Source organism: Leucoraja erinacea, chromosome 33 (genome assembly GCF_028641065.1).
Source record: "Leucoraja erinacea ecotype New England chromosome 33, Leri_hhj_1, whole genome shotgun sequence".
Classification (NCBI taxonomy): domain Eukaryota; kingdom Metazoa; phylum Chordata; class Chondrichthyes; order Rajiformes; family Rajidae; genus Leucoraja; species Leucoraja erinaceus.
In genome coordinates, this window is record NC_073409.1 from 10,024,297 (window position 1) to 10,048,482 (window position 24,186).

Consider the following 24,186-nt stretch of genomic DNA (forward strand, 5'->3'; position numbering starts at 1 on the left):
GCCAGAACTCGCAGATTAGATCGACGCAGTGGGACAGCCCTTTACCTTTGAATCAGTCAAATCCCATTTCAGGGTCTTGAACGAACATTTCTGGCTAAAACGCAGTAATAAGGAGTAACTGAATACAATCCAGAAGGATGCAACCAAATATGTAGTGAAGTTTTCGCGATGACTAAAATTTCTTGCATTCGTTTTTACTTTTCCTGCAGACTGACAAAGAGCAATTTTGTTTTTGCGTTCCATGGTCCATTTCATAGATTAATGCTAAATTTGTTTAAATTGAGGATGAGGAAATATTGTATAATTTGTATGCATTTTGCAAAGTGCTGTTATGGTTTGTATTCTTCATGTTGGCCAAATTGGGACTTTTTTTCTTTGTAAATGCAGAATAGCTTTGGCTTGACCTGCTCGAATTACCCACTGTAATAGTCATCTGTTAATGTCCTAATTCAGAGTGTTTGTTGTGAAGGTAGAAAGAAGTATCTCATTCCTCATTGAAATCTTGTATTGATTTCTGTGCCGTACATCTCGTTCAACAGCTGCTGTTCTGGAGCATGTGAGCAAACCCTGTAATGGATAGATGAATCTACGCACGGCCCTTTCACAGTGGCAGTGTAAAATGCTGCTACATATGGACAACCTTAACTGATTGTAAATCTGATTAGTATTGGCTAGTTCTTGGCTTTCATCTCACAGGAAGCTAATTGTGTTATATAAGGGAATCTGACAAGAGACTTGTTTAAGCAATAGTGCTTCAGTGGCATTGTGCTAAGACAAAAGCAAGCTGCATTTTACATTCACAGTAAAATCGGGTGCATTAGCAACCCTAAAAGTGTGAAATGCCATTAAGTTTCCTCCATAAATTTTCTGTTAAAATAAACAGATTTTTTTTTTTTTAAATGACAGATTTGGTTTTCGACTTTGATTCCGGCAAGTTTAACTTTGAATTGGCGAATATATTTCTGACATATTCATCTTGCACTGAGCTTTCTTGTCATTTTGCAGAAACCAACTATGACTACTAAGATGTATTTTGAATTGATTGGTAGGAAAGAACTGCAGATGCTGGTTTAAATCAAAGGTAAACACAAAATGCTGGAGTAACTCAACGGGACAGGAAGCATCTTTGGAGAGAAGGAATGGGTGACATTTCGGGTCGAGACCCTTCAGACTGATGTCGGGAGTGGGCAGGGCAGAAATAGAATGTAGTCGGAGACAGTAAAAAACTGGTGGGAAAACTGGGATGGGGGAGAGGAGGGAGAGGGGGAATGCAGGGAGAGAAAGGGGGGGGGGGGGGGGAGTTTAAAGTGTGTTGAGCAACCGGGAGATCAGGTAGGTTAAGGCGGACTGAGCGGAGGAGGTGTTCCGCAAAGTGAGCACCAAGCCTGCGCTTGGTCTTGCCGATGTACAGGAGTTGACACCTGGAACATCGGATATAGTAGATGAGGTTGGAAGAGGTGTGAGTGAACCCCTGCCTCACCTGGAAAGACTGTCGGGTCCTTGGAGTCGAGGGGGGAGGTAAATGGACAGGTGTTGCATTTGATTGATACTGTTTAGATGTTATGTCATGAAGTTGTTTTTGTCAATGCTTCATCCTTATAATGGACATTTTGTATTTGGGGTAAATGTTTCTCAGAAACATTTCACCCTCGAGCACCTCCACCAAAGAGGCAATTGTTCATGTGTGTGTTTTCATAGTGAATGTCAATAAACTGTTCAGCCTTTGAAGCATCAGTTATTTCTGTTTCAGCATTTGTTGTGTTGATATGCATCCATCCAGCATGGTCACTGCATGGAGGCTGGGAATAGGAATCGGGGCTCAACTTTTTCTGTCTTGACCCATGAGTATTGAGTTCAATTATATTGACCAGTAATTGCTCCCCTCATAAATTTACCACATCCTAAGGATCTTTCTCACTTTTATTAGTGTGGATACTTGTGGGACAAACTCTGTGGGCTCTTGAGTAAGCTGCCTTGCAAGATGCTGTAAATGTTGAAACTGATTATTTTTTTGGCAGTGCTGATTCAGGAATGATTGTTATTTTCTTTCCCTGGTAAATTGTGTGCATCTTTTCACCAAGACGGACGATTGATTTCTGACATTTATTGCACCCCCTATGGGTTGGTTGATTATTAACTGGTCACAATCTGTACTTTTTACCCATTGATTAGATTTTGAGTTTCTTTAATCCTTAAAGAGTTCGTATTGATCTATAAAACGTGTCTCTCTTTATGCAGAAACTTAGAATTAATTCCTCTGTACATATTGATGAGTTACAAATTTTGCAGAGGTGTGAAATTTTTATGAGCCCTAATGTTGTTGGGGTTAGTAACACGCTTGTATGGGTTGTGTGGTAAGGCTCAGAAAGATCATTTATCCTGAGGGAAGTTTTGTCATTTGTAACTCTGCAATGCCTGAAAGAGTTTGGAGTTCCTTTCAGGTCCTGGAGTGTGAGAAATGACTCTCCTCACCAGGATCCTTTCAATTGCTGCTGGCAAAAACATCTGTGAGATGGTAACCACTTGTAATGGATAAGACAGTCTCACATTAGTGCAGTCCATCATGTCAACTAAATGAGCAAGCTACTACAGGACTTATTTAGATTTCACAGCAAACATATCTGTCAAGATATTTTGCATGCGTTCAGTTTTACAGTGGCAGACTATGTTACGGAAGCCTGTTTGTAGAAATAATGTCTACTGAATGCTCATGTCTGTATGCAGTTTACAGTGGTATAAAAAAAGTTGGAGGAACATTAGTCATCTTGGTTTCAAATAAGTTTTAGATCTAGTTTTAGATGTGTTTTTAAAAAGACCCTGAAATTTAATTTTGTGAATTATTAATTAATATATAATATAAACAGATATAATGTCAACATGATTGGACAAGTGATTGTGTTGATAACAAATCCTTGAGCACCGCAGGTTGAATTAGAAAAGGGAATTTGTAGTTCTTAAACTGCTTGAGAAATGTTTCCCAGACCCGCTCTTTTTAAAATCATTCACGTAAACACCTGTTTTGATTAACCTTTTGTGTGAGAACAGTTTTGTGAATGCTCGGATACTGTAACCAGCTGCTTCAGAGTTGGAGGGGAGTGATTTTGAACTTTACGTGAAAAATAATTTGTGAGATGTATTCATGTAAACTTTGTAATCCAACTGAATCATTTCAAAAATCAACGTTTTTGGTTCTCATTGTATTATGAACTGGGGGGGTATTAGGAAATCTTTTTTGCACCTTCCTACAAAAGCAGAGATTTGAGTTTTCTCAGAGGTTTCATTCCTTGTGCCTGAGTTTGTAAACGGGATGTTGCTTTTGTTTCAGGCATGTCTCCGTTTGAGGTTCAGCCAGTGCCCACGGTCGTGAGAGAAGGAGAAGTGGCACGTTTTATCTGTAAGATTCATGCAAATCCACCACCAATCATAACCTGGGAATTCAACCGGACAACACTACCCCTCGCTACTGACAGGTATTATTCGTGGGAAATCTGCACTTTCCCATCAAATTGTGAAAAGCAAAATCTGCATAATTAAAGCTACTGTAATGTACAGTAAAACTCAAATTAACTGGCGTTCTCTGAACTGTGGGTGCAGGGCTGACAGATTATCTGGCCAATTGGTTGTTAATTCTACTAATACACCAATGTGTTTTAATTTCACTCTTTTGCGCGTTGCACAGTGGTATAAGTGTAAAAACTTTGTAAAAACTTTTGTGAACTTTTAGTGAGTAACAGGTTGTAAATTTTTGCTTGTTAAAATAAACAAACACTTTAGTCCCTGGGCTCGAGCTGTAATCTTGCCCATGTGTCTGACCCCCTGGTGTGCTGGACCCCAACCCCAGCTTTGCCATGTGCTCTGTTTGTCCACCCGTCTCTGCTTGCACTCGGGACCCCGAGTTGCTGTCTAGAAAAATGAAGGAACCAAATGACAAACCAACAGAATTTTTGAACAATTAGACTGGAGTCACATAATTTGAATATAATAATTACTTCTGTGCAATTTTGCTTTTGTTTCTATTTCAGTTTAGTTTTTTAGTTTAGTTTAGTGATATAGGCCCTTCGGTCCATCGCGTCTGCACCGACCTGCAACCCCTGCACATTAACACTATCCTGCAGCCACTAGGGACAATTTACACTTATACCAAGCCAATTACCTGCAAACCTGTACGTCTATGGCGTGTGGGAGGAAACCAAAGATTCTCGGCGAAAACCCACGTGGTCACGGGGAGAACGTACGAACTCCGTACAGACAGCACCCATAGTCTGGTTCAAACCTGGGTCTCTGCCGCTACAAGCGCTGTAAGGCAGCAACTCTACCGCTGCACCACCATGCTGCCATTTCTATTGTTAATAAAATGAAATTTTGCTCAGTAGCCTGAATCGTTACCATTGTCATTACATTGTACTGGATTGTCGTGTAAATCTGCTTGTTCAGTGCCTTGTTTTAGAAGACTAAATTCCTCTTCTCAGGATAACCGTGCTGCCGACAGGAGTCCTTCAGATCTATGGTGTTGATAAACAACACACTGGACAGTATCGTTGTGTGGCGACCAACATCGCAAATAGGCGGAGAAGTGCGGAAGCCATTTTAACTGTTATTCCAGGTACATGATTGAGATGTCTTTCTTCCAACATCGTTTCCAGTAATTGGTCCCTATTAGATTTCCCGTTGAACTTTGTATCTGAAGATAATTGTTCCATCTTTCTATAAGTCTGAATGTGCATTCTGTGCCAGGCAGTGATTCAATAGATGAGTACAAGTTATGTTTAACCATAGATGTGTTAAGAATATGGTAGTGGGACTCGTCAGCATCGCCTTGGCCCGCTAATGCCAAACACATTTAAGATGTCATTGGTTTTCAGTCGAATTTCCAAAACTCTTGACAATTATGCTTTTACTGAAATAGGTGGAATTTTGTGTTTAAGGTGGAATTGGCTCCCTCTCTGATTTGGAAGGAAATAGCGCTTAGAATCTGCACAAGAGTTTTTTTCAGACAATTAAAGTGACCAATTTTCCATAGTTATGATCAAATTGCCAATGGGGCTGCCCGATTTATTGTGCCAGATCAAGTTGGTATTTAAATTGTGATAATGTTACTTACTGTTAACACTTTTTAATCATTTGGGGTTCCATTAAAAAGGAAAAAGGAGGAAGTTTTATGTAAGAACACTCGTGTTACTTGATTTGATTGGATCCAATGGTTCTTTTGCCATTTCCTGGGGAATTTGATGCTACTTTGTAATTTTCATGAGTTAGTGGTTGTTTTACATAATAATATCTCCTTAACACACCTATTTTAATTTTAACAAGTTTTTTTTTCTAACTGCTTTGGTGGGGGTTGGAATTCTGCCATTGATCATTTATTTATCATTGATTTGTCACTGACAGCATGGGAGCCAAAGACATTGCAGAAACCAGTGATAATTGCAGGTCCCCAAAATATCACTGTGCCCGTACATCAAACAGCAATGCTGGAATGTGTTGCCATTGGTTCGCCCAAGCCCCTCGTGTCCTGGAGTCGTTTTGGTGAGTTTCCATTTCCTGTCTTTTGATTGATTGATACTTTATTGTCACATATTCTCAGTACAGTTTTTTTTTAAACTAATGTTATGAATGGCCTACTCCTGCGCCTATTTTCTATGTTTCTAAATGTGTTTAAGATTTACTTCATAATTGCTATTATTGTTTGATTTCCATCTAAATTATCAAATTTTAATGGTTCATGCATATAAATTTCCAAACAGATCACAGGTCTATTGATGTCTTCAATACTCGTGTTCTGGGGAACGGGAATCTGATGATATCGGATGTGAAGGTTCAACATGCTGGAATATATGTGTGTCGGGCCACCACACCAGGCACACGCAACTACACTGTTGCAACAGCTATGCTTACAGTGCTGGGTAAGATAACAAACACACCATGATAAAGATTCTAGTTTTACCTAAATTTGTTTTGTTTTTTTTAAAGGTGCTTACCACTGTTCTTTTGAACTTGAACAACAATATAAGTATGCTCATAATTTAAGTAAAAAAATTACACAATGTTTAGCCTCTATTGAACCACTCTCAGAAACATCCCTTTATGTGCCGAGAATTGGGTTGGCGTCACCATTGTTTTAAGGATAAACAGGAAAATTGAGTCAGAACGTCATGAAGAATAGTCAATGAATATTTTTGGTGTGATTGGTTGAGGGAGGGGTATTGGCCTGGGAAAGCACCCTACTTCACTTCAGGTAGTGTCATGCATCCATTAGAAAATCTGAAGAGAGAGTGCTTTGACTGTGCAGTACTCCCTTTAGTACTGCACAAATGCTTTGGTTTAGATTATGTGCTCGGTCTCAGAAATGAGGGCACAGCCATCCAAGCCAAGTTGACAGGAATGGTATTTTGTTTACTGTTATTTACAAAAAGAGCAAAGCTTTTTAAAAGGTAATGAAATGGAGCTGGTATCCATGAAAGAATGTGGATGAACAGTGGACATTCCATAAGGGACTGCTGAGTAGTGGGATGATAACTAACAGAAGCTACTGAATTGGTTTGTGTGAAAGGCTTTGGTCGATAATGAAAAGAAAACACGAAACCTTTATTGAAACAAAACACCAGAATCTTGTTCATTAGCATTGTCCTTGATACATGTTTAGCCACTCATGTGTTCCCTTTTGTTTATTTTTGATTCATTTTTGTTTCAGATTTGGATGTGAAAGATAAGGTGTCAATAGAGGCAATTTATAGTTTTTTTTAATACATTTTATTTGTCAGTGTACATTATCAAAATGAAGAATGCTACTATTGTACAAGATGAAACACTTATCTAATTTGGGCACAAGATAACAGCATGAAAAATTTCAGCATGGTTTAGCATAGTTAGTTTCACAATAATGATCAGGTGGGAATGGTTTGAGCTTCTCCTAAACCATACTTGCTATTCTGAAGCCCCCTCCAATTTAAAAAAAAGTCACACTCCCTTTTCTTGCAACTTTTACCGTTTGCCTGTGTCAGTTCATCACTGGCTCATCATACTTTAGCAAATTCTTCAGCACGCCCCCCCCCCCCCCCCCAAAAAATGTGTATTTTTGATGGTTAGATTTTAATTCATTTTTTAAAATATTTTTATTTATTAGAAGCAAATGTACAAAAATAGAACCAACGGCATATAAAATAATAGTTATTCTACAGCTTCAATTTGAGTGAGACGCGCAACACATTTTCCAGAGCAAAAGAAAGGTCTCAAAGATGTTTTCCATGTTGTATGCAGCACCACCCTCCTTTGTCGAGTGGCCCGAGAGTCTGACACGCCCGCGTGCTGGTACAGCCAGGTTTATGTGTCAGGCGGAAGGTATTCCTACACCAAAAATTAGTTGGCTGAAGAACGGACAACGGATTCATTCCAATGGACGTATCAAGGTCCAGTATAGCAGGTGGGCTTTTTTGTTTTAAAAATCTTGCTAATGGAATATTTTTTTTAAAAATGATGTTATTGCGTTTGAAAAATGTCTACTATTTTGTTTTTAGCCTGAGGTGTAGCTGCTTATGCAATAGTTTGGTCGGTTAAACTTCGTGAACAACGGTTTAACTAGAAAGTCAACTGTCTTGATTAAAACATTTTCTGGGCTGTAACAATTAAAACTCTTTTAAGCCAAATTTGAGTGACTATTTTTACCAGAACTGCTTGACTTTTATGTAATGTATATACAAATTATGATGGTATACATTATAATGATGTATATAAAAATTATGATAGCACAGAAACTTGCCCTGAGGCCCAATTTGTCCATGCCAAGATGTCCCATTTACGCAAGTCCCATCTGCCCATGTTTGGCCCATATCCCGCAAAACATTTCGGATCCATATCCCTGTTCAAATGTTTTAAATGTTGTTATAATACCTGTCTTAACTACCTCTTCGGGCAGCTCATTCCAAAATGCCTTCCACCCTCTGAGTGGAAAAGGTTACCCCTCGGGTTCCCATTGAAACTTTCTCCTCTCTGTTTAAACCTATGTCCTCTGGTTCTTGATTCTGCTACTCTCTAAAAAATCTGCGCATTCACATATGATTTTATACACCTCTAATACGATCACCTCTCAACTTCCTGTGCTCCAATGATATAATGTCCAAGCCTGCCCAACCTCTCCCTATAGCTCAGACCCTCGAGTCCTGGCAACATCCTCATAAATATTTTATTTTACATTTTCCAGCTTAATGGCATCCTTCTATAGTAGGGTGACCAAAACTGAACTTAGTGCTCCAAATGCTGCCTCGCCTACATCTTGTGTAACTATATCATAACAATATTCAATACCGTGACTGAAGAAGGAGAAGGACAATGTACCAAAGGTTTTTATAACTATCCTATCTACCTGTAACACCACTTTCAGGGAACTATGTATCTGCACTCCAGAATCCTACAGCTTTACAACACTCCTCGGGGTCCTGCCTTGGTTTGACTTCCCAAAATGTATCACCTCGCACTTATCTCCATTAAACTCCATTAACCATTCCTCAGCCCACCTGCCCAGCTGATCAAAATACTGTTGTAATTTTTGATAACCATCTTCGCTATCTACGATGTCACCCACTTTAGTGACATATGCAAACTTACTAATTATGCATGCGCATTCTCATCTAAATCGTTAACGTGAGCCATAAATGCCAATGGGCCCAGCACCAATCCCTGAAGCACACCTACTCTAGGGCCTCCAGTCTGAAAACAACCTCCTACCATCACCCTCGGCTTTCTTCCATGAAGCCAATTCTCTATCTAGTCAGCTCGCTCGCCCTGGATTCAGTGTGATATAACCTTCTAGAGAAGCCTACTATGCAGAACTTTATTAAATGTCTTGCTGAAGTCCATATGGAATATGTCTTATCACTTTGCCCTCGTAAACCTTTTTGGTTACTTCTTCAAAAAACTCAATCAGATTCATATGACATGATCTCGTGTGTACAAAACTATGTCGACTATTGCTAATCAGCCCCTGTCTATCCAAATACATATATGTCTTATACCTCAGAATCCTCTCCAGTGACTTGCCTACCACCGTCTATAGTTCCAAAGCATTTCCTTGCAGACCTCTGAGGCACAACATTAGCCAGCCTTCAGTCTACCGGTACTTCACCCATGTCTAATGATGATTCATTTACCTCAGCCAGGGCTCATGCAATTTCTTCTCCAGCTTCCCACAGTGTCCTCAGATTTATCTGATCAGGCCTGGGAGATATATCTACTTGATCTAAAATGTATTCCACCCTTGGTGGTAAAATCCTTATGTGGATGAAGTGAGGATGTGAATGAGTTTGACCAGAATGGTATGGGCCCCCATCCAATATAAATCCATATGTTTAATTGAAATATGAATCAGAAACTCATAGTCAGATTTTCACAGGTTCTGGGTGGTAGCAACATTGATATTAAGGAACAGAAAGCTCTGTTAATTTGTACACCATTGTTGATTGTCAGCATGGTTTGCAGTGACCAGGTGCTCCTTTATAATGCAGTATTATTTTCAGTACATCACAACTAAATGATGCCAAATGCATCCTTGGCTTTGTGAAAACTAAAGAAAGCTGAAGGAATCACATTATAGTTGTGCCCAGAGTATCAAACTTCAGTTAAAGTCATGGACATTTTGCTCGCTATGTTCCAGGTACATTCACTCATGTTTGCTGGGGTGGTGTGGTTGAAATTATCCGGGATGGAAAAGAAGAATCGTCTACACTTCCTGCATTTGTATTTGACAGTGTGATGGATGTGAATGGAATCAGGCTGGGAGCAAGGACTGTTGTAGAACTGGGAGTGGACAAAGTCCATGCAGAACACTGCTTACCAACTCCTGATTCTGAACTTTCTCGTCCAGTTTAGGAAACTTGTCAGTCAGCTATTTTTAATGGGAACATGGTTGCCTGTGTTGTTGGAGTTCTCCATTAAAATATTTCAGTTTTCGGCATGGACTTGTAGGGCCGAGATGACCTGTTTCCGTGCTGTAATTGTTATATGGTTATCTTAAAGAGATAGTTTTGCACGGACTGGCCATCGCTGATAAGAAATGACACGAATAGGGCAACCTTCTTGTAGGTGCTGTGTTGACAGCTTTTTATGGTAAACGTGTTGAGATGGCAAATCATAAATATCTTTGACATCCCAATGAACGTGGATGTTAAGAAGTTTTGCATTCCAATGTAGTGAAAACATAACCATTCTCCGAGGAATAACCAAGGAGATATTCGTGTACATGAGTTTTTGGCCTTAATTATGATATCATATTGCCATATTAAAGAGCTGGTGTATGGCTTTGTGTGCTAGACTTGCTGATGCAAGCCTGAGTCCAGCACAATGAATTTAATCAATGACAGGCTGACAAACCTCAGATGGAGCCACTTATCTGTACAGTGCAGATAACCAATACAGTTGCATGAACCAGCTCGCTTTGCATCTTATGAACAGTTGCCATAAGCTAAAAGTAGAGTATTATCCCTACGGTCATTGTTTACAGGACATGAAAGCAGGTGTCATCCCACCAAGGAGTTCCAAGTTGACTTTGTGAATAGCTGCACTAAAGGGCACATTTGAGAGGGTCTTCATTGAAAGCTGCTTGCTTGAACTGAATTGAACCAGTTTTGCACTGAAATTAAATATTTTTGTACAAATTAAGTTCATGTGGGTAGTAGACTTGTGTGGGTGGTAAATCAGTCACACTGTTATAATTTTCTTCTGTACAATTCCAAATATTAATATCCAAGGTATGACCTTTTTAAAACGTTCAAATATAAATTGGTGAATAACTGAACTTAGTTATTTACAATAAATATTGTCAGTTTTGTTATCGTTGATAATTTGGTTAATAAAACATTATTCTTTTTATTTTAAGCAAATTGGTGATAAACCAGATCATTCCTGAAGATGATGCCATTTACCAGTGTGTGGCTGAAAATGAACAAGGATCGGTTCTTTCAGTGGCCAGATTGATTGTTATAATGTCTGAAGACAGACCAAGTGCACCTCGAAACATCCAGGCTGAAACTGTGTCGAGTTCAGGGATTCTTCTGTCCTGGCAAAGGCCCATGTACAATTCCGATAAAGTAATTGCATACTCTGTCCATTACATGAAAGCTGAAGGTGAGCCTTGAATATCGTTCTGACACTTGGAGCCGATGTTGCTTAAGAGTCTCTCTCCTTCAGCCAACACGGAGTTCGAAGCTTTTAAATAAAATTATCTCCCTCTGTGCTGCTCTCTCTCTCTCTCTCTCTGTGTCTTTCTACCTCTGTCTGTGTGTGTGTGTGTCTCTCTCTCTCTCTCTCTCTCGGTCTGTGCGAGTGTGTGTGTTTCCCTCTTTCTGTTTGTGTGTTTGTTTGTGTATGTCTCTTATCTTTGTATGTCTGTGAATATTTAACGCTGTAAACCGACAAGGTGCATCTAAACCAGAACTTGAGGAGAAGCATCAGTTTGTACATATTCTCAGTAGGTTGGTTTAAAGTTAATCTACAAGTGTCATCGTTTTGTTGGTTGTTTGTGCTTGGACATTCTCCCTTCCTGGTGTGTCATTGGAATGTGAGAAGATGACCATCTGTTGTTAATATTCTGTTGCTGGGCAGAGGTCACTACAAGAGAATAGCCCCTCTAATCAAATGGGAATAGCAGCCTTCTCTGCACAAACAATGTGATCTGTTGAGATGATTAAAATCGGGTGGAAGGTTTACCTTCTCAAGGGAAAGGTGTTTATTATGAGTTCATAGAACAGAGAGTATAGAAATGCAGGAAGGTATAATTAAAGTGTGTGGTGAAGTGTGTTCAGGCAGCACCACCAGTTTTCTGAAGGCATTAAAGTGTTGGCTACAGAGTGCAGCTAGCAGTCGAATGGTTGCTTTGTGTTCCATTATAGTTATTTCGTTAAGCCCCAGCATGAGTTCTGTTGAAGCATTCAGAAGGGTAACAAGACTCTTTAATTTTCCTTCAAGGATTTTGTTCCATAGGTCAGAAATCAGGACTTTTGAAATTCATTATTAGCCAGTAATTACTACTTGTGTATGGGGCTCCTTGGTTTTGCAAATTAAGCGGCTTTCAAGCTTATTCATGAATGTGGGAAAATGTAATTGGGAATAATTTTGCTTTTGGCTGTATTAAAATGCTTTGCCTTGCTTTAAGAAGCAAATGAATGATGAAGCTGATGACTGGAAGATCGACTTCTAATAAGAATTGCATTGTTATTGCGGCAATGGGGAAAAGTATTATTTGCTGTGAAATTAATTAAAAGACAGAAATATAACATTTTAAGAGATATTTAGACAGATTTGTGTCTTATTTTTTTGTTTGCATGCCTTCTGCAGAAGAACTACACCCACAAATGTGTTGCTGAGGTTACTTATTCTTGCTTCACAAATTAACAAGAGTATTTTCTTTCTCCAGGTTTAAATAATGAGGAATATCAAGTGGTTATTGGGAATGATACAACTCGTTACATTATTGATGATTTAGAACCAGCCAGCAACTACACATTCTATATTGTTGCCTACATGCCCATGGGAGCCAGTCGAATGTCAGAACATGTGACTCAGCACACCTTGGAAGATGGTATAAAAAGCTATTCTGAGATTTATTTTTCAATCTTAACCCCATTCTCCTGCCTTCTCCCCATAACCCCTAAATGCCTGTACTAATCAAGAATCTATCTACCTCTGCCTTTAAAATATTCATTGAGTTGGTCTCCACAGCAATGAATTCCACAGATTTACCACCCCTTTGTCAAACCAAATCTATCCATTTCTTCCAACTAAAAGCTTGGAACGTTCTTGGTTATTTAACATCTAGGCATCGCACCCATGATTTATTCTGCCATTGGGTCACAGGTGTAGTTTATTTCAAATAAAATTGGGACCTAAATTGTTCCTAAAATTAGATGAGATGCTTGAAGTTTTTTACCAATACCTAGACTTATTTTAATTATAATTAAAATAATGTATCCACTCCCACATGTGATATATGGGAGTTGTGCAGATCATGTTTATTTTGCAGTAATTCATTAAAACAAATGCCTGCTTCTTCCATCTTCAAACTCTCATTCTACCAAAGAAAATAGTATTAGAATTTCTGAAACAAGTTGTTAATGTATACAAGAGTGGCACAATGAATGAATAAGGTTAAACCTAATCGTAGCTTAATCCTATTAGTCTATCAACTGTAACTGGTGTTGTTTTTCAAAAGTTAGGTTGCATTGAATATGACGATACTTGAAATTGAACAGAGTAAATACTGTCTACACGATAAAACAAGCATACCTGGAGAAACAAATCTCCACATTCACCCTTGAATTATCAGGTTAAGAACTTATTTTAAAATGCTGTGTTAAATTATGTTTACTCAGTCCAGTAGTACAGATTAATCCTCTTGCATGCTATGCACATGGTACTATGGAATCAAATAGTTGAATGCTGCTTCTAAAATTTGATTTCACTGACTTTTGAAAGAGGATTAAACATGTATGTATTACCACAGCTTACCTTTAGTGAGTTTGGCAGAGATAGGTTTCATTCACATTGATTGCAGCTGAAGTAATTTGATTCTCCTGCCAATGTTGCTAAATAATATAATCACTTTTACATGGACATCTTTTAAATATCATTTACTTTCTTGATTCTTTCCGATGCAGTCCCTCTAAGAGTGCCCGAAATCAGTTTGACCAGTCGTAGCCCAACTGACATCCTGATCTCGTGGCTTCCCATTCCAGCCAAGTTCAGGAGAGGTCGTATTATTGCCTATCGCATTCACTATCGTAAAAGCACAGAGCGCGCTGTCCACTTGGTGGAACTTCCAGGAGCCATATCGGACCACCTGCTTGAAGACGTCGAACCTGACAGCACTTACCTTGTACGAATCTCTGCAGCAACCAAGATCGGCTGGGGAGAATCTTCAATCTGGACATCCCACAGAACCCCAAAAGCTACCAGTGTCAAAGGTAATCCATTGTGTTGGAGAAAGAGAAGAGAAATATCAGGATTCCCAACGTGTTTGCATTTTATTAACAATCTGCAACACAGGTTTTATCATCTGTCATCGTGGGTACTGAACTTAGTGATTTTTAAAATCCAGATCTATAATGATAGGATATTCTGGCAATCTGCAATGCTGTGTATGATTTGAAAGATTGAACACTGCAAATTTATAATGTTCATGTTCACCTCCATTGGTGGAAGAGATAATTCGACTTGGAAGTCCAATTAGTTACATTTTTCTGAAAAAAGAATGTGCACCGGTACATGTCTCTGAGTATAATAATTATAACAGATCAGCAATAATTCAGTGTTTTTCTACGTTTTTTGATTCGGTGTGCATTAATTACTTTTCAAAGCAGACATGGATCTTGGTCCCAGACACTTGTCTTGGTTTTTTTACTGTGGGCTTTATTAACATCTCAATTGGAAGTCTGCAAGGTGGGGTAGAACTAACTTGAATATTCTAAGACTCTCCCTATGTAGTTCAGGTAATAAATACTTGTGCTGAAATGTAACATTTTAGTATAAGCCTTTGGCATGGAGCGAGCATGGTCGTTTCCTTCAAAAATGCAAGGCCATTCTCTTTGGTAAAGTTGGGGAAGAGAGCTTACTTTTCCACACACCATTGATTCCCAAATTAAACTACAGATACTGTTCTACCATTTATTTAAAAAGAAAAACGCAAAGGCTTAAATTCACCGAGTTCTAGATACTCAGTTCTGATCTTAATCCAGACCTAAATAAAGTCTGTTTTTTTCAGCCTCCCCATCTCACTACGTTTCCCCCCCCCCCCCCCCCCCCCCCCCCCCCCCTCTCACAATACGACAGCATGTCCTCCAGTATTGGCCATCAGCAGGGCTCAGTGTCTACAGAGGAATAATGAGTCGCAAATCCTTTGCCAACCAATTAATCTGTTTTCCATTTGGAAATGCAATTTAGTCTTTTATAATTGTCTGGCTCCTTTGCAGAGTTCACTTATCTATCGTCATAGAAACATAGAAAATAGGTGCAGGAGGCGGCCATTCGGCCCTTTGAGCCAGCACTACCATTCATTGTGATCATGGCTGATCGTCCCCTATCAATAACCCATGCCTGCCTTCTCCCCATATCCCTTGACTTCCATTCACAGCTGTGCCAAACACAAGTTTGAATTGTACATATGATCAACACAAATAAATCTTTTCTGATGATAGCATTGTAGGAACCTTGATAATCTACCTTATTCCAGAATCCATTTAGTTTTGATCAGTACATGAAGACTTTCTCTGTTGGGTCGGTCAATAAAGGTAACATGTTTTTAAAGGATACTCAACAGAAAAGTGCAGATTCCATTCACAAGGCATTTCATTTGCATTGGTCCCTTTTGGACCAAGATGGGAAAAGGTCAGGATTCCTCCTTAATTCCGGCCATTGGTAACACCTGGATTTAGTGCATATGTGTTGCATTGAATAAAATACTTTGAGCTTGGCTATGAGATCCTTGTGTGTTTTAGAAACAATTGCCATCTCAGTTGAACAGTGACTGCTTGGGTTTAGCTTCCTTATTTCTCCCCGCCTCTTCTACCCCAACAGATCATTGTCTTTGGGGTAGAAGTGTGGAAACCAAAAGATTCACGTAAATAAACTGATATGGGGGTTTATACATTCCTCTGACGAATGATGTCTAGCTGCCTTTCAGAATTTAGTGCAAACACCCAAGTTTGGATTGAATGCTCCTGAGGGAGCTCCTTTCACAGTGTTGCCATTTCAATTAATTTAATTTGATTCGAAATACTTGTAAAGTTCTTGTGATCCACCAAACTATTGCAGAACTGTCGTGATGCTTTCAGTAAATTTAAGTTTTGTTTAATGCAGATTCTTAATTCATTTCTTCTTAATTAATTTGAGATTAATTTGGGGAAATAAATGCAAGTGAAACTAGCTTGAAGACTTGAGAAGGATGAATTATTTTTATATATTCTCCCAAACCAAAACTCTGCCCATCCCCACAAGGAGAAGCATCGGTGATATATCTTTCTTTGTTAAACTTCCAATTTTGAGACAAAATAAAGAATTTACCATCTGATGTTTACTTTGCAGTGCTTCATTGTGCCTCATTCATCACCACTGTTATGGAAACTCTCATTGCATCCCCCTCCCCTTTATCAGACCAGGGACACTGCTAGGACCACACTTCTCTTCACCATCCATCAGTGCCATTTTGTGATCACGGGACAAAGGAATTTCAGTTCTGTTGACTTAACTTATCTCTATGCAAATGTGTGCTGTGGAACTGCAATGTAATCCTTGCTAGATCTTAGTGAGAAATAAGGGCACTTTGAACTAGATGAAACAGTTTCAATAACAGGGTAATTTGCAACTTGTACTGGGTCCTTCAAACTGGGGGCTAGGGTGGGGTGGGGTAGTGAAGGAGGGCTTGCTGGTGGTTCCATTCCCCAAGTCAGAATCTTGTTCACTTTTGATTCAATTTGGTGACTTTAATATTTTGGAGAGAATGTAAAGATGTGAGCAGGTGCATCCAAAAATACTTTGAGTTTCAATATGTTAAATGTGAATCAGACCCTAAAAGGTGTTCTGCTGAGGCACATTTTCTTTTTGTCTCTGGATCTAAATTGCAACTGAAGGTTGTTGCAGGAGGTGTTTGCCATGAGCTGCTGTGCTTAGCAAAAGCCTGCTGGCCACCAAATCATTCTCCCTGGGTTAGGCGGCGTTCATTATGGAATCAATACCAGGCAGTTAAAATGGCCAGAGCACCTCAGTAAATGCATGTCTAAGTCAATTGTCAGAGCATTTAAAAAGTGAAATAGCTTGATCAAAAGAACAAAATCTACGGGCATATCTGTCAATGAAGATACTTTATAGAACTTCAAAATGATTTTTCCAGTAAACGACTCGGATTGAGAATTGCAAATAAATAGTGAGAGCCCTAAATATTTTTTATTTAATTGTTTTTTTAACCTTTTGTAACGAGTGCACAAAGTGCTACAGGATAATATTGTAAGACTTAAGGTGAGGCTTGTTAATGTTCCTTGTTGATGATTGCATCATCTTCTAAAGGATACAACTTGGATTCAATAGCAATGTTTATTTTAAAATGATACCAATGATGAAACTATGAGACTTCAGGATTTCAGCGGAGAACAGGTTTTGAGTTGTATTATGAGGTGCAGGAGGATGGAAGTAACTTGATCTATAGGTAGCATTTAGCCAGACAGTTTGGGTTAGGTTAGTACGATGCCTATTTTTAATCAAAATGCTAAATGTTGTTGCATTATGATTTTGCAACCCAAAGTACAGCATCTGGTGATCTGCCTGTTGTTCATAAGAGATTGTCAGAATAATCTTGTTAAGATGTTGCTGCAGTTCCCCTAGCGACCTTTGCCCTTGTGCCAGTAACATTAGGATGGGCCCCAAATCAATGGATCATGAGGGTTTGCATTAGTCTGCTATCACTGATAGTAGAGATGATGCTGTGTTTAATGGGAAGATGGGGGGAAGAATATCTTACTGTTTACTTTTGATTTTAGTAAATGGTATCCATCTAAGAATAATTCAGTTTGGTCACAAACGAAGAGATGGGGTGTGTGTTTACGTTTGCTGATACAGCCAAATAAACAGTCAAAGCACCAGTATTTCATTCTGGTGCCTGCTATCTTAAACCATCAATCTTGGAGCTGTCAGGCATGGAGCAGGACACATCCCTGTGGGGCTCCAGGCCTGTTGTTTTCATCAGATTAGGGCAGTCAACAGCAGGGTGGACGGCATTCCTTCCCTTAAAAGAAGAAAAGCGAGACTTGGAAAAAGTGCATCCTGAGTTCTGCTTACACTCGTGTTTTTTGTCTTGCTTTTGTGTAGCCTCCTATCTGTCATCCCTGCCATTTACTCCAGCACTTTTTTTTTAAACTCCATTTTGAGCTCTTCTCAGCACAAAAACCATGACTTGTTCAGAAACTAAGGCACAAAATAGAGATTTAAAAATGCTAGGCAATTTTTTAAAAGCCCTAAGTTGAAGATTGAGAAAATAAGCTTGTCTCTTGGAATGTAAAATGTGGCACTTAAATTCTTTGAAGAAATACATTTCTTTTAAGATCAACTTCTATTGCAGCTGAACCTAAATATTAGCACAGGGGACTATAGAAACTATGGTGGTACTAGTAATAAGTATGGGTTGCCTTTTTTTTAGTCCAGAAAAGTTTAAAAAAAAGTATTCAGTAGGCTTGTTTAAACTTATTATTTTAATCTGACAGCAAACTTTGTATGAACAAAGTAACATGTTAACAATGATACTTGCATTTACCTATAACATTCTGGAATGAAAGGAAATTGTGATACACTGTGAAACTCAAATTGAAATCTTAACAGAATAAACTAATTTGTTGTATTAGAGTTACATAGGGTGTTGCCGTAGAGAGGAGGAAGGCATGAGAATTAACAAAGTATAGATTAATGCATGAAGAAAGATAAAGGATTAATATTTAATGTTGTATTTTAGAAATAATACATTCTAATCAGAAACAAAATTGAAAGTGCTTAAATAATACTCGTGTTATTCCATTTCCACAGTTCCCTTGGCCCCAGAACTGCGTTTAGAGCCATTCAACTGCACGACTATTACAGTAAAGTGGAAGCAAGCGGAGGAAAACGACGTGCAGATCCAGGGGTACAGACTCTTCTACAGGGAGGAGAGCCAGCAGGAAACGGGGCCGATCACACTTGGCATGCAGAATTCCCACTACACCATCAGTGGGCTCGGTACGTAATGTTCAAATATTGCTCATGGGCTTAAGGATTTGCCATCTCACTGTGGAGACACTTTATATGATAGTGCCTTAAGCACCACAAATTCAAAGTTCTCATATGCTACTTATGGTAAGGAATAGCTTAATTCAATTATTTTCCAGAAATAAGCATGTTGCGTTTTGTTTTATATACTCTGCTGGAGGTTCGAAATCTTGTTCTCATCTCCACAGCCTGTTACTCTGTTTATAGTATCTTTTCCTTCATTTGTGCTGGAAGTCCCCAAGGGTGGGGGAAGGGTGTAATTTAATTTTCCCCATGGATTAGCTGCAGAGTAAAGTTTATTAACACCAAACAAGTTGCCTGACACGGGGTATTCAATAGGTCTGAGGAAGAAAGTCTTGATAGTTTTGTCCTGGGAAACCTAGCCAACATTCTGAGATGAGAAACTTCAATTATTTTGCTAATCTTAAGAAAATAAAAAAAATGGTTGAAATGGCCAGCTTTCTTCAAGTGAGTTGGAACAAACTAAACGTCATGTCTGTTCTGAAAGCACAAGCACAGTTTGAATAAATCATGTGCATAATGTTGTATAATGTACAATTGTAAAGGCTAAAAATTCAACGTTTTCTTTATGTACTTTTCAGAATGGGTAGTTTGGAATTTACTAGTGAATTTGCCCAGAACTTCCAAATCCTTTGATTCTATTAATAGTAACAGGATTTGAGTCAGAACATTATCTATTCATTCTTCTGTGTGGTACAAGAATTTGCCACCTCAGTAACAGGCATGGAGTCAAAGAGTCTCTTTCCTTTTGTAAATACCGCTGTTTAAAATTGTGAATGCGCCTTTTTAAAAAAAACTTATGTTAAGCATAGAAATTACAAGTGAAAATAAGTTCATTTCTCTTTAAATCTAGCATCACAAAAATATTGCATAGAAAGGGAACCTCTTGTGTTGCCATGCATTGTTTACATTGGACCTTCCTGAAGAGATTTTTCTTTCTGTTGTGAATTATTGACACAACCTTCTCTGTCAACACGATCCCTTAACACAGTTGTTCTGCATTTTTGCCTCCAGACCTCCTGAAATGATCTGAGACCTACTTTGTGCAGAGCCATGTATATACCTATTTCTGGCGTCTGTCCGATTGTGCCATATCAATTGTGCAAACTAAAATTTGATTCTGCACTAGTCAGGCACAGCTTTCAGCGTGCATGCTAGCCAGCCTATGTGTGTGACAAAACTTTTCGCATCATTATAAATATCCAATTTCAAAAATCTTTTTTTCAAAAGTTTGGAAGATAAAGCCGAAAAAAACAAAATTCTAACATGTTAGTTGGTTTATCAGAAATATCCGCCGGATCATGTCTTCACCCTGAGTATACTTAGTAATAGAGGCCAGGATTACTCCGAGTTCAAAATATTTGTTAGTTTGTGAATTTCAGGAACTCCAGTTTTACTGGTAACAGCAAATTTAAATCTCCCAGTCTATTTCAATATATTTAGAATATTTTGTTAGAATTGCATTTATTATGACTTTATCCTCTGTAGTCAAGACTTAGAATTGTTTCCTTTAGTAACAAAAAAGACCAAGAATGCCCAAATGTTATTACATTTGAAAGCCTCAGTCTGAGTGAGCTGTTGTCATAAGTCACTGCAGAATTATTAAGACTGACCTCGGTCACTGTTTGGCTGTGGCCCCTGACTGTTGCTTGGTGATGAGCTGAGATGCACGTATCCCTGTCAATGGCCCCAATCCCCATGTGATGTGGGAACAACAGCACATTCTTAACTGCTAACTGGACAACTGACCATCTGTGGCCATTCCAGCCATAGCAGGTGGCTGGCAGCTGACCATTTAACCAGGCAAAATACTGTCCAGGATAATGAACGCGAGTGTGGAACTAAACCTAATCATTGATTGGGTTCTGTTTCTGTTCCAGCATCTTTTTTTGTTGCTTTCCTCTTAATGTCTGTCTTGTAGCTGTTTTGTTTGCTGCTACAAGTTTAATTTAATATTACAAGCTAAAATTAATGCATTTGTACCCAGACCTTCATTTCATATCACACCTCCATCACCTGACACCTTTTCACCTGGTTCATTTCTTCACACTGTTAAGGTTCAGATAGTTTCAAATAAAAGAATTTAAATAAACAGAATACCTGTCAATAAATGGCTGTCCAAATTTTTTTTAATGTTTTTCCTTCACATGGTAACATTCGAATATGTAAAACTTTAAAATATAGATGTTGGAGTTGTAATTTAATGCATCAACAGCAAAGTGGTGTGATTATCATGTTAGAAAATTATTAAAAACAAGAAAAGATAATTATGAAAACACAAAAATTAAATGGTTAAAAAATAAATGTAAAGCATTCATGTCCTTTAGCTTCCTCACTTCCCTGTCTGATAGTAACGGGTCAAAGTTAATATTCAGTTAGTTTCTGCTTTTGTCACCAGAATGGTCAGAATTCAGAATGGTCACCAGAATTGAAGAGCATGTTGCAGAATTTGCTATATTTATTGATAATTGTTTAAATTGCTTTTGACCTTATTTGGGTGCAGTTCCCCCACCCCGACTATAAATTGTTGATTTTACCCTGAATAAACTGTTTTATTGGGAATTTGCCTTCCGTGTATAAAATCTCAGCTTGTTTATTGCCAAATCGGTTTGTTCCCTCAGTCTTTTCACAAAATTCCAGGTGGGGGTTAAATGGAATGGATTGCTTCAGGCACTTGCTTGAGTCACTGCCTGTTGACCTCTGGAACCCCAGGAGTTTCTCTTGCTGGTGGATGGAGATAAGTTCTGTCTCTGTTCTTGCAGACTGTGCCCATTTATAAATGCAACTGTTTTCCAGCTCTAATCCATTTTATGAAAAATGCTTGATCGGCCGTGACATTTGCAATAATAGCATTGATTGTCGCGAGTTTAATTGCAACCTCGTCGAGCAATAAGGGCCTATCTCAGATGTTCCATGGACTGAGGCTATTGACCAAGTGGATAACAATGAGATGCAAATGTGTGAGATTGGTGTATTTCTATTCAATGGGACTTCCAAAAATGTGGAAATAGTAACTGATGTTGAATCAAATTATTGAATAAAATAACCCCACAAAAAAACTAGGGGTGGCACAGTGGAGCAGCAGTAGAGTTGCTGCCTAACAGCGCTTCGAGCGCCAGAGACCTGGGGACAATCCCGAATGTGGTGCTGTCTGTATGGAGTTTGTACGTTTTCCCCGTGACCATGTGGGTTTTCTCCCAAATCTTTGGTCTTCCCACACTCCCAAAGACACACAGGTTTGTAGGTTAATTAGCGTGGTAGAAATGAAAATTGTCCCTAGTGTGTGTATGATAGTGCCCTTCAGCCCACTGGTGCAGGCTCGGTGTCATGTCAAGTCACATTTATTTATATAGCACATTTAAAAAACAACTTTCGTTGGCCAAAGTGCTTTACATTTGTTATAGGAATAGTATAAACAAACAAACTATATACATATAGCCCTCGCTCAGTGGACGTCAGGAAAGGCTTGGGAGTATAGATAAGTTTTTAGTCTTGACTTAAAGGAGTCGATGGAGGGGGCAGTTCTGATGGGAAGGGGATGCTGTTCCACAGTCTAAGAGCTGCAACCGGTGGGCTGAAGGGCCTGTTTCCGTGCTGTATTTCTAAACTAAACTATTGGGCAGGGTGTGAATTATTCGGATTTCAGCTGTATTGTTTTAAAAATAGATCTAGATATCCTATTTCAAAACACACTTCACTTGGGAAAACTAACTGAAGAGGAAAGATATTACATGGTGCAAATCATTTCTATTGAAAAATACCATTATTTTCACATGCTACTGTTTTACTGCCGAATATTACCTTATATGCTGTGAAGAGGAATCATTACCCCCAAACGTAATAATGCTTCAATCAATTCAATGAAAGATTTTTCCAAACTATCAACATCGCTTATATGTACAAGTATTTCCTAACTCCACTCAGAAAAGCATAACTCATTTTTAAACTATACCCTCTAGTTTTAGATCCTCCCGCCAGTAAAATTAATTTGTCGACTTCTATCATGATTCAAAATTTTGATCCTATGAGTTCTTAATCTATAAAAAGCCAACCAAGAAATTCCTAAGTTATGCAATTCTTAATTGAATCCCTTTACTTAAATCCTTGTCCTGTGATCATTTTACACTCTCACTGAGGACAATGTATTTTCCTTGAGTCCAGTTACCAAAATGACCCATACGATGATATGGAAATTAATAAAAATGCTGTTGCAATTAATTATTTCAGTTTAATAAAAGAATTATATTTTTTATTTAAAAGCTATTTGTTCTCACTTCAATAGGATGATCGAAATATTAAAAACTTAAATCAAGCTTGCCCAAAGAACAACAGCATAAACTGTTTATTGTGTGGAGTGGCCTAAAATGGGTTGTAACTTTACCCATCAGATATCTGTGGAATACACATTTAAGTTTGACTCTCCTGATCTGCTACATAATGACTGCTGCTGGAAAATTAGGCTGACATAATTGGAAGAATTGGTTTTGGCTCTGATGCCCGACTGATGACAACAAATAGGAAAAGGAAGCCCACACAAGGAACGTCACTTTCAGAATTAAGCTTTGCCAAGGCTGGTAAAAGATACTCAAGTGTGAGTAGTTGCTTTTGGAGGCAGGAGGGTTAATGGAGAAAACACATAAGAAAGCAAATGCTGCAGTTCGAGGTGTGTTTTTAATAGCTAATTATGAGTTACACTGTACTAAGGTTTGGTCCAGATTTACTTTGCCAATACAGAGTTTTGCGATCAGTTTTCAGTGGGAGGGAACAACAAGAGATGAGTAAGAGTTAGAGTGGAGCTAATTTTCCCCCCAGTATTTTCTGCCCATGCATGGGAAAGGTTGCTTTAATGATGGTCTCCCGGGGTGCAATAAAATTATACAGGCCAGGGTGGGCCTGAAAGGCAACCCAAATTGGACTAAGTACTATGAAAAGGGGAGGCAAATTGGTAGGAAATGGAGTCTTTTACTAGCTGTTTGTGTTTAAATAGTTGCTGTGCGTTAACAAGGTGTGAAAGCGTAATAAAGTGAAGAACACCTGTACAGAAGTGTGCCATTTTACTATGAGACACAAACCATTATGACAGGTTTCTGAAAGCTCAGTTCAAAAATTATCGAGGTATGTGTTTTTCACAATGAATTCTGGATTTTTTAAAAATTATTTGACAGTAAAGTTATAGTTAATGCTGTTGCTCTTTTGGCTAGCTTTTTAAAAAGAAAAAAAAAAAAAGTGATCATCCTATTGAAGTGACAACAAATAGCTTTTAAATAAAAATATTATTTTATTGAACTGAAATAATCCGCCTTTATTAATTCCCATATCATTGTATTCTATCTAAAAACATTTGTGAGTATTGTTGAACGTACTAGTATTTTGTGTAATGTATAATTCTCATAGGAT

At 38.5% G+C, this 24,186-nt stretch overlaps 1 protein-coding gene across 4 annotated transcripts in view; it reads left to right on the forward strand.

The window, feature by feature from the left end:
• Window positions 1–24,186, forward strand: part of LOC129712651 (protogenin-like) — a 108,645-nt gene that overhangs the window by 47,787 nt on the left and 36,672 nt on the right. For all 4 annotated transcript variants that reach the window (XR_008726103.1, XM_055661253.1, XM_055661254.1 and 1 more), the window contains exons 3-11: window positions 3,326–3,470; window positions 4,470–4,603; window positions 5,389–5,526; window positions 5,745–5,903; window positions 7,258–7,420; window positions 10,868–11,115; window positions 12,404–12,568; window positions 13,644–13,949; window positions 18,550–18,738. Coding sequence is in view for 3 of the 4 variants with exons in the window: in XM_055661253.1 (XP_055517228.1) it covers window positions 3,326–3,470; window positions 4,470–4,603; window positions 5,389–5,526; window positions 5,745–5,903; window positions 7,258–7,420; window positions 10,868–11,115; window positions 12,404–12,568; window positions 13,644–13,949; window positions 18,550–18,738 (1,647 nt within the window). In the remaining variant the exon portion in view is untranslated. The remainder of the gene's footprint in view (window positions 1–3,325; window positions 3,471–4,469; window positions 4,604–5,388; window positions 5,527–5,744; window positions 5,904–7,257; window positions 7,421–10,867; window positions 11,116–12,403; window positions 12,569–13,643; window positions 13,950–18,549; window positions 18,739–24,186) is intronic.